An 11982-nucleotide genomic window follows, 5' to 3' on the forward strand; every position below is an offset into this window, starting at 1 on the left:
TTTTAATCATACTTTAAAAATAAAAAAAGTACAAAATCTTAAGTTTTAATTCCCGTGATTAAATTTATATTAAAAGATATTTTGTAATTCATATGAACATTAAAAAAGAAATCAAATAGTTTTTTAAACAAACAATGTGACTAAATAAAATGAAAATAATAATAAAAATAAATGATAAGAAAAAAAAAGTGATAACTAAAAAATAATTAATTATTAAAAGATATTGTTTATTAATAAGAATATGTGTTTGTGAGTGAGAGAGAAGAAAAAAAAGAAAGAAAAATGCAAAATATCATTATTAAGACCAATATGATTATGTAAGTCATCATAATCAATTTTAATGTGATTGAAAGTTGGAACAACAATTTGAATAACACCATGGTTATTTGAATGCAAATTAAGACTTTGAAAAAGGGGAAATTTTTTCATATAATTTTACATCTCTAGATATGAAAATCTTGTTAATTTTGATAATAAATATCTTATAGCCTTTACATAAAGGATAACCAATAAAAAAAAGTAACAGTAGTCCTAAGACTAAATTTATGTCTATAAGAAAAAAATAGTTGATGCGTAACAAAAAATTCCAATCTCTTTTCTTTATAAGTAGACTAATCAATAATTTTTTTTAAAAATATTTCATAAGGGATTTGTTTCCTAAATTAGGACCAAGATGTTTCATTATAAAAACAACAATGTTAATGCAATATTAAATTAAAACCTTAAGGATATAACAATATTTATAATATGTAAATGTTTCCTTTTAACATTACTGTTTTGTTGAGGTTCTTCAACATAAAATAAGATAATTGATGCAAAACACTTCTATTAGAAAAAAAAAATCTGAAAAATAATTCCTTTGTATGGTGGATTGTAACGGTGTGTTTGGATGAGACAATCGAAGAGGATAATTCATTTATTTGGAGAATTTGAAATTCTTTGTAATAAAATATTTTGTTTAGATAGAAAAATTATAAAGCATTTAAAATGCAATGTATTTTTCTGAAGTATTTCAATTTGTTAAATTAGAAGAAATTCAAATACCTTAAAAAAATGTGGAATTTGAAAATTTTCTCACTCAACCTCAAACGGACCCGACAAATCCTACAATCATGACCGACTATGTTGGCCAAATGATACAAACGGGTCGAGTAGGTCCGACGACCAAGACGGGTCGGGCGCCCGATGATCCAGACAAACTGGGGTGACCTGATGACACATACGGGTCGAGCGAGCTTGACAACTCAAACAGGTTGGTCAAACCCAAAAACTCACACCGCTCGGACGAATCCGACAACCAAGATGTGTGAGGCTGACCCAACGACTCAGACGGACCAGGTTAGCACGACGACCTTTTGTCTATATTTAAACCTAAATCAATGAAAATATAAATTATTGAAACAACATATGTTAAAATTTGTTGGAGCAGCTTCATTTTCTCAACAGCAGAGTCGGAACAATTAGGATCAGCAAAAAGGGTTTGACTTATGGTTTTAAGTTGGACCACAGCCCCTGTAACAAATTGAACACAAAAAAGGAACTTCCATTACTTTCCCACAAGAACGCAGATATTAGAGAATAAAAAAAAAGGCAATTAATGATAGAATCTTCAAAACATAGACTTATGAACAGCGAGAAACAAGATTTGGAAATTAAATCCTATAAAAATTCAGGATTGATTTCATATTGTGTTCATAAATAAAAACAAACTAGAAGCAGATCCATGCTTTGCACACGAGCAGAGAGAGAAGGAGCATGTGTTGATAAATGAGAAAAAAGCAGTGAGCACAAACTACATGTGGAATGACACATGGATGCTTTTCATAGTAGTATACTAATTAAAACATCATTATTGTAAATAGGGGATTATTAGGATAAAAATATCCTAATATCTCCATAGTAATTAGGAAAAATATCAGTAGAATTAACACATTCATTTCAGCATATTTTAATTCCTTTTTGAAGATAATGTGATTGTTACAAATAGAGGACTTGAGAATGTAATTTGTATGATTGTAATTAATAAAATATTTCCTGATCAATGCATTTAGCATTATTTTTTATCAATGCAAAAACGCAAAGAATGCGTGTTAATTTATTTTTAATAATAGGTTGGTAACCAACAGAAAACATATCTACCTGACTTAAATGCATATATGAATTTAAGAAATAGTTAATATGAAGTTCGCCAAGCTTCAAAAAATTAAGTAATAGTTAATATGAAGTTCGCCAAGCTTCAAAAAATTAAGTATTTAATAAGTAAGAAGATACGATAAATCTATAAAGAAACAATATGCAGATCACACTAACATCAGTTAAAACTTATTACAGTTTTCATTAAACATCATCCACAGAAGTAATCAAAATCATAAACAAAAAAGAAAATCATTAGTCATATAGCATTGTACCTTTCATTAAGGCCATAAGTTTTCGAATTCTACCATAGTATCCAAAAACTCTGCAATTGTATAATGAATGGGCAATAATTTTCAGCGCATCCAAAATAAAAAATACTTCAGAAGTAATAAATAATTTTGCAGCAGCCCCGGAAAAATCTGTCAATGATTGCCCCAAACTGGAGTTCACTGAAACTATAGGAAATCATGAAGTACTGCAGCAAATAACATGTAAGCAGTAACAGTTTTGGTACAAGTAACCAAATATAGCATTTCAACATCATTTTATATTAAGAGTAAAGGTATGTGACTACAACAAACAAAAATTTAAAAGTTAGTGAAAAACAGTTGATACCATTATAAGAAATTTCAATAAGTATGTGCACTACCTTCTTGCATCTATTTTATATATAATGGTTCCTAACTTTAATTTGGTAGCATCCATAAACTTATTTAAACTTCCCTGTAGTGCAAACCACTTAAACTTACAAGGGCAGAAAGTGAAGTAAATAATGACAACAATGACAATGATCGGCAACTTACAATCACTAACTAGTGAGATTAATTGTGTGACCTCTTCTGTTAATACCCGAAAGACTTCAACAAGATGTCCAGCCGAGCAGCCAACAATCACATCATAAGAAGATGATAAACTCTCAACAGAAGCAGACTCTAATAATGAATTCACACGTTCCCAATCTTTGTAATGAATTACAAATTGCTTGATGAAAACATTAAGCAATCTCTTTTTCTGCACCTAGTATGAAGCAAATTTACTAAATAGACAACTAATCTTGTGAGGGAAATACATATAAAGCAATGCTTTTAGCATTATTCTTGATCAATGCAAAAACACACAGAATGCGTGTTAATTTATTTTTAATAATAGGTCGGTAAACAACACCTACAGAAAACATATCTACCTGACTTAAATACATATATGAATTTCTTAAAAGTTAATATGAAGTTCGCCAAGCTTCAGAAAATTAAGTATTTAATAAGTATAACTCCAACCATACCTTATCCGGCTTTCTCATATGGCTCCCATAGTGTATTTACAATTGCCTCATCACCAGAATCACTGGAAAATGTAAAAAATTAAACAAACTCAAGGAAAGGAAAAAAGGATTCAAACACTGTTAACACAAATGATTCCCTCTTCTCTGTCTTGTTCACTTGTAAACCACCCCCAACCCACTTTTAATTTCTCGCTTTATCCCTCTATTAATTTGCAATTATTTGGTCCAAATGTTTGCATATTTAAGAGTGCCATTTTTTCCAAAATCTTGCTTTGGAAAGGCGTGTAGTGTTGCTTCTCTATTGTTCTGAAAATGTTTTCTGAAGGGACCTGGTGACATGAAAACGGTTGGGCAGCATCATTTTTAGTTCCTTTGTTGTCTTGGTTTGTTTTTCTTTGTTTTAAAATCTTCTAGCTCTTAACCACCTTATTTTCACCTAACCCAATTGTACTTTCAAACCTTAACAAAATATCTTTATAAGATAATGATAGAATGCCCCCTTTTTTTGACCCCAAGTTACCCGCCTACGTGGCAGCTATTATTTTAATAATTTTTAAGGAAACGGGAAATGAAGGCAACGGCAAGGAAAAGTTAGTGTGATGTGCACGCGCTTTGAATTGGATAAACTTTTTAAAAAAACATATTGTCTTCGCGTTTTCCCTCTTTTCTTCCCCTGAACTTTCTTCTTCGAGCAGAGACGCACAAGCAACCAGAAAGGCATTTGAATCGCAAGGCTTTGTCTTCCCAAAAAGGCTATCGTTCCATAAAGGTTGGTGTTGTGGGTCGCAGTGGAAGTGGATAACGGAGTTGTGGAGAGTGGTTTGGGTTGTTGGAGGTGGCGGGTTCCGCGGAAAGTGGTGGGTACCGTTCGATTCATTGGTTGGGCGCTCTCTTGTTTGCAAACTTCTAATTTCAGATTCACCCCGCTCGACGAAGATAGGGAAGGGTTGGAAGGAATTTTGCAATCAACATCAATTCAAAGAAGGGGATCATGTGCTCTTTCAAGTGGATCACGCTGATGCTGATGAATTCATTACAGTCTTTGTCAACAAATGTTTGTGTGACGACTAATTATGATCTTCAAACAATTTCATGTGATGTAATGAAAATTAAGCTTTTCATAAAAATCTGATATTTGTGTTTTCTGGTATTTGAATGAAGTGTCCTGTTGTGTTTCCATAACTGCCTTTTTACGATGAAATTTTTGTACATGCAGTACTGCAATTGATTTTACACTGTATTATTACTTCAAACAGGGTTCTGACTCAATCGAATGGCCATCCAAATAATTCCATCACCATGAATCATCACCAAACAACCTAAATAAGTAATTGGAATTCAAGATTCAATTAAAAATGAACTTTTCTGCTTCGTTAATCAAGTGTCCTGTTGTGTTTCCATACTGCCTTTTTATGATGAACTTTTTGTACATGCAGTACTGCAACTGATTTTACACTGTATTATTACTTTAAACAGGGTTTCGACACAATCGAATGGTCATCCAAATAATTCTATCACCATGAATCATCACCAAACAACCTAAATAAGTAATTGGAATTCAAGATTCAATTATAAATGAACTTTTCTGCTTCGTTAATCAAGTGTCATGTTGTGTTTCCATAACTGCCTTTTTACGATGAACTTTTTGTACATGCAGTACTGCAACTGATTTTACACTGTATTATTACTTTAAACAGGGTTTCGACACAATCGAATGGCCATCCAAATAATTCCATCACCATGAATCATCACCAAACAACCTAAATAAGTAATTGGAATTCAAGATTCAATTATAAATGAACTTTTCTGCTTCGTTAATCAAGTGTCATGTTGTGTTTCCATAACTGCCTTTTTACGATGAACTTTTTGTACATGCAGTACTGCAACTGATTTTACACTGTATTATTACTTCAAACAGGGTTTCAACACAATCGAATGGCCATCCAAATAATTCCATCACCATGAATCATCACCAAACAATCTATATAAGTAATTGGAATTCAAGATTCAATTAAAAATGAACTTTTCTGCTTCGTTAATCAAGTGTCCTGTTGTGTTTCCATAACTGCCTTTTTACGATGAACTTTTTGTACATGCAGTACTGCAATTGATTTTACACTGTATTATTACTTCAAACAGGGTTCCGACTCAATCGAATGGCCATCCAAATAATTCCATCACCATGAATCATCACCAAACAACCTAAGTAAGTAATTGAAATTCAAGATTCAATTAAAAATGAACTTTTCTGCTTCGTTAATCAAGTGTCCTTTTGTGTTTCCATAACTGCCTTTTGACGATGAACTTTTTGTACATGCAGTACTGCAACTGATTTTACACTGTATTATTACTTCAAACAGGATTTCGACACAATCGAATGGTCATCCAAATAATTCCATCACCATGAATCATCACCAAACAACCTAAATAAGTAATTGGAATTCAAGATTCAATTATAAATGAACTTTTCTGCTTCGTTAATCAAGTGTCCTGTTGTGTTTCCATACTGCCTTTTTATGATGAACTTTTTGTACATGCAGTACTGCAACTGATTTTACACTGTATTATTACTTTAAACAGGGTTTCGACACAATCGAATGGTCATCCAAATAATTCTATCACCATGAATCATCACCAAACAACCTAAATAAGTAATTGGAATTCAAGATTCAATTATAAATGAACTTTTCTGCTTCGTTAATCAAGTGTCATGTTGTGTTTCCATAACTGCCTTTTTATGATGAACTTTGTGTACATGCAGTACTGCAACTGATTTTACACTGTATTATTACTTCAAACAGGGTTTCAACACAATCGAATGGCCATCCAAATAATTCCATCACCATGAATCATCACCAAACAACCTATATAAGTAATTGGAATTCAAGGTTCAATTAAAAACGAACTTTTCTGCTTCGTTAATCAAGTATCCTTTTGTGTTTCCATAACTGCCTTTTTAAGATGAACTTTTTGTACATGCACTACATAACACCACAAACACTTTAGAAAAGTCATTATTTATTAATTGCACCACAACAGAACAGAATCACAACAAATAGAATTGTACACAACTTAATGTTTCATAGGTTTCAGTTACATGTCTATGTTCTTATAATTAAACAAATGAAAATGATATTTCATTTCCATCAAACAAAACAAAATACATACATATTGCTCATACTCCAACAACTATTTCGATATCGTTTTCTTCTTCCGACTATAAACTGCGAACGGAGTTTGGATTAAACGGCTTTTCAATCGTAACCGTGGATCATTCTTCATACGCACGTACATATCGCTGTTCGTTGCATTTCTGTCTTCTGCAGCTTCACTTGGAACATCCACTTCATTCAAATTCATAGGAGAAACAAATTCATCTTTACTTTTATTTTCCCTCTCAGCCAAAGTTGATTTCAATTTAGCAATCGCTCCACCAAGTTCACGAATATCATGTTCTTGCTGCTCAATTACACCCATAAGCTGCTCCTTCTTTTTCGTTCCACCAGAGACACTCTCTTTCCTCTTACTTTTGTCACGCTCGCCATCACCTTTTGATAAAGCTTCTTTCACAACTAACTCACTTATTTCTTCCTTAGAAAGACAAAGATCATGCACAATATGAAATTTAATTTAAAACAAACAACATCAATAAATTGCAAAAACAACTTAAACCACAAACAATGCAGGAAAAATTAATAGAAAAGTACCACATTATTTTTCAAACTACTTCTTATTGACACATCTCCAACTTTGTAATCAATCCAACGCAACAACCTTGGAAATTTGGATTCAATAACTGCTCTCTTTCTCTTCACAAACAGGAAGTGATCAAAAGCCCATAGCTACATCATACAATATTACAATTCATTTCAAACAAAGTTACTCATTCATAAAAATAAACCAAAATGCTACAAAACACGATATTGGAGAAAAGCAAACGAACTTACCTGCAATAAATATACGCATCCGACAACATGGAAGTGTTTTTGATCTGATTGCTTCTTTAAAACAACTGAGGCAGAACTCAAACTACCAACCAAATACGAATAAACCACACCACCCCAGTTATATTTAACAAGACTACTCAAATCATCTACAATTCCAAAAAGTGAAACAAAGACTGCTCCATTTCTATTAGGCAAAAGAAACTCAGAGATGCCTAAAAGAATGTACAACCGACAGTAATCTTCTACATCAAGACGTTCACACTCACTCAATAGATAATTATAGACCATACTAATTGTTACCTTTTTTTCAAAAAATTTCTTCCTACAAACACTATCAACGCCAACCTCCTCTAAATCAATTTTATCTCCATAAACCCTCAACCCCAGGCCTACACATACATCTAATAACTTAAATGATACAAATTCGGAGTTAATCATGAAACCTCCTCTACTCTCCACCCACACATTACTTAACTCACAAAGAAGGTTTTGACTAATCTTAACTCTTTCATGCAACAAAACAAACCACCAAAATGGTGTTTGTTGAATACATTCTTTTTGCTCCACACTTAACTTCTTGTTCAACAAACCAATATATTGTGTTCTACAAGAATGTCTGAAACTAATCTGCAAATAGACATATTAAAAACCATAGGTTAAACTTATTGTACTCAAATATAAATTAAGTTACAAACCATCAAAAAATAAAATACCTGACTTATATCACTACAATCTCCAACCTTGAAACCTTCACTACCTTCACAACCTTCACTAATGCCACTCATGTCAACTGACCTGCAATTATAAAACGCATTAACTATCACTCATATTCAAAAACACAAATCCAGTTTGCTTTTTCTACCCACCCAATCTTAAATGTCGAAACCGACAAACTCAGTTTCGAACATCCAACAACACAACTGCACTTCGCATTTTGTAGCCACCCGACCCTAACTGCCGAAACACTTCGCATTTTTGGTTTCACAAAATAGTTCACATTTTCAATTAACTATCCACGACAACATTTACGATTTACAGAGCATCAATTTGGGGAACAACTCATCAAAATATCATTTCAATCATCGACCAAGAAAATACGATAATGGCTTTCATTTCCGGAAAAACATCACAAAAATAGTGGTTTCATTTGGGGAAGAACATCATAAAAATAGGGGTTTGTAATCGGATAGTAAAACATACCAGAGCACCAATTGATTTGCAGAACAAGAACACTTCAAATTAGGGCTTCCAATTCGACGCACGAAGCTATGGCAGCAATCCGCACTCTCGCCTTTAGTTTAAACTGCAAGTGAAAGTTCTGTTTTTCTAACTTTTCCTTTTTCCTCTCAAGCGCGTGTATCACAACCTCACCATTCACTCCACCTTTTCTCACGCGTTTCTGCTCCCGTTTCCTTAAAAATTATTAAAATAATAGCTGCCACGTAGACGGGTAACTTTGGGGTCAAAAAAAGGGGGCATTCTATCATTATCCATCTTTATATAGACCACCACTACCCATAAAAAATATCTTATTAAACATCAGACAATGTTTGGGAAGTCTACATAGTCATGTATGCATGAAATAAACAAAAAATAAAATAAATGTCACCATGCCTTGCACTTAAGAAATACATATTTACGTAAAAAGTAACTCATGTGCCATACCAGCTTACAGAATCTAACAACATCTTCTATGATCTCCAGCAACATCGACAACATCGACATTACACCGATGAAGGTCACCATACATATAAAAAATGTTGAAGGCTTATATATATATATATATATATATATATATATATATATATATATATATATATATATATATATATATATATATATATATATAAAAGTACCATGTAACTTTTAAAGCTCTAACATGCACTAAAACAAACTACTTAATGTGGTACTTAAGTCCTGAAACTCTCTCTTATAATGGACTAGTCTATTAAATCCTACTCTCCTCATGTGCATAAATCCTAACAACTGATAATTTTGCCATGAGTTAGGCTGCAAAAAGGAAAACCTACAAGTTGAAGTAAGCTGAAAGCCAAATATTGATAGATGGGTGATTAAAAAGGTACTTCAGATCAATGTCAATAGAATGAAAATCGTCTCTTAAAGGGGTGACATTGTTAAGTGCCACATTTAATAGAATAAAAGCTTGATGTAGTACTTAAGCCTTGAGGTTCTTCCACCTAATGAACTAGTTTATCGGATCCTCTTAGCCCTAACCGCACTCCAAGGTGCCTTCTCAAACATATCATATGCCATACAATAACAGTTTCAAAAATATCTAAAATGCATGAGATAATCAAAGTAGTATTATTCCAAAAGATAATAGTCACTCACTACATGGGATTCCTTTTTCGGTACAACTTATATTTATCATTTAGTCTATAAAAATAATCTTAATAAAGCAATGTGTCTGTCCTCGTTTTTTACTAGAGGACAAATGTCCCATTAAATAATCACGTAATTTCACAAACCAACACACCCAATCTCAAGAGGGATGACACCTGCAAGCCCACCGCTACTTATGGCAATCTGTATTAGTAAAATATGATATTAATAGCCCCTAAGAGTTTGTCTAACATACTTTATTCTTTGTGCATCAAAACACTAAATGAAAGATTACATATATGATGAAACTCCTATTATGAAACTCTACTGAATTATAAATTATAGAAAAAGGATAGCAGGAGCAACCTTGACTACTTGCTAAACACTCTGAGGACACTTGATGATAAATTGTGTTTCTTCCACATACTGGTGGAATAACATACTTCGCACATCAACATAACTCAAAAAACAATCATTACAAATATAGAGCTTTATTATTTAATTCCAAGATAAAATCCTTCGAAAAATGTATTATTACCTAAAGTGAATCTTGGGCCTAGGAGGAGAGCACTTTTAACCTTGGAAACCTGAAGACTCGCCAGAATGCCCAGCAGAAGTTCTTCTAATAAAATAGCTCACCAAGATAGCACACCTTTTACGATATTCATCCTTCCTCACCAAGATAGCTCAGCGTTGAGACTTCACAAACCAATCAAAGGTTCCACCCATCACTCTCTTGAAGCCACCTTTCTAGCTCAAAGAAATCAATCACCAGTAATAAGATTACACAATCTAGTTGAATGTTGCACCATGATTTTTGACAAAAAAAAAGAAGAGCAAGTTAAAATCACTTACTCAAAAAAGAGACTTGCAAAATCACCATACATTTTTCACTCAAACTTCAACCTCCCTTTTCAGCTCACTAATCATAGATTATTTCAACGAATTGAATTAGCTCTGTCAGGGATCATCCAACTCACTGATTAGCAACGGATTTTGAACATTTCAAGAATATAAAGAATTCAATGTAAAATGTATACGTCATTCTCGAAAACAGAAAATACTCCATTAATCGTCGAAAAGAGAAGGGAAAAATCAATAATCAAGTCGGAGTATGTATACCTTAATAGTGAGACAAAATCAAGAATCAAGAGTTTTAGGGTTTGCAAATAGAAATCGGAAATAAAAATTTTAGAAGCTTTAATATAATCCCTTTTTCTCTCTTTTAAGATTTTGGTCGGAGTTACTTTAATAACGTCGGTAACATTGTCGTAAGAAGAATATGTTATGACGCGTGAGGAAGCGTAAAGCACTGAAAAGCAAACCCCAAATACTCTTTAATTTCGGTGTTGTCGTTCTGATTTTTTTTCTTTTCGATATTCGTTTCATTTTCTATCGTTGTAATATGAATAAGTAGAAATGAGAAATCAACACCGAGTTGCTCTTAAAAACTAATTAAGCAATCATTTTCTTAATTTAATTTATTATTTTTATTTGCACTGTAAAAATTAAAAATTACGAAATAATATTTGATATTTAATTATTTAGTATGAGAGAAATAAGTAAAAAACAATTAAGACATATTATTAAATTGTACGTAAAAAGGTAATAAGTTAAAAAATAAAAGATAATTAAATATAAAATTAATTTACTCGAAAAACCATCCATTTCAATCCATACGAAAGAAATAATATTTGATATTTAATTATTCAGTATGGAAGAAATAAGTAAAAAACAATTAAGACATATTATTAAATTGTACGTAAAAAATTAATAAGTTGAAAAATAAAAGACAATTAAATATAAAATTAATTTACTCGAAAAACCATCCATTTCAATCCATACGAGGAAGAAATGGCTTAAAACATGTAAAATTTGAAGAAAAAAAATTCAAGATCCCGTATACATCTATTCAAAATTCATAAAGAAAATATTAATATTAAAAAAAGTTCACGTTTCTTTTCCATTTCATCATACAATTACATTTAAAAAAATATTATAATAGTTTTATAACAATTATAATATTTTTTTAATTTTATATCATTATTTTTTAATTATTATAATATTTGTAACCATTTATATTTAAATGTAAAGAATTTAAACAATTAAAATATAAATTAAATAATAAAATAACTATATTTTAATATGATTAAAATTTTTAAAAATATTTATTTCAAACGTTTCAAGTTTTCATATTTCAAAATTTCACCAAAAAAACTTATCTTTTAATTGTCAAATAAATATTTTCTTTTTTTCTTTTTAATGAATATTTTAAAA

General features: G+C 31.6%; 1 protein-coding gene across 2 annotated transcripts; it reads right to left on the minus strand.

Moving 5' to 3' along the window:
- Positions 1-6486: 6486 nt before the first annotated feature.
- Positions 6487-10660, minus strand: LOC114164771 (uncharacterized). Of its 2 annotated transcripts, XM_028049533.2 has the most exons (7): positions 10561-10660; positions 10244-10455; positions 8563-8797; positions 8076-8157; positions 7363-7989; positions 7123-7257; positions 6487-7006 (listed from the first exon to the last, which is right to left on the minus strand). In XM_028049533.2, the coding sequence occupies exons 4-7, from the start codon at positions 8145-8147 to the stop codon at positions 6605-6607; spliced, it is 1236 nt and encodes a 411-aa protein (XP_027905334.1). In that variant the 5' UTR covers positions 8148-8157; positions 8563-8797; positions 10244-10455; positions 10561-10660; the 3' UTR covers positions 6487-6604. The 2 variants fall into 2 exon arrangements, with proteins under 2 accessions (XP_027905334.1, XP_085522600.1); XM_085666474.1 differs by lacking the exons at positions 10244-10455; positions 10561-10660 and having other exon boundaries at positions 8563-9059.
- Positions 10661-11982: the final 1322 nt, after the last annotated feature.

The sequence above is a fragment of the Vigna unguiculata genome, chromosome 9 (assembly GCF_037176805.1).
Source record: "Vigna unguiculata cultivar grain cowpea cultivar isolate G323 ecotype 2 chromosome 9, ASM3717680v1, whole genome shotgun sequence".
Lineage (NCBI taxonomy): Eukaryota > Viridiplantae > Streptophyta > Magnoliopsida > Fabales > Fabaceae > Vigna > Vigna unguiculata.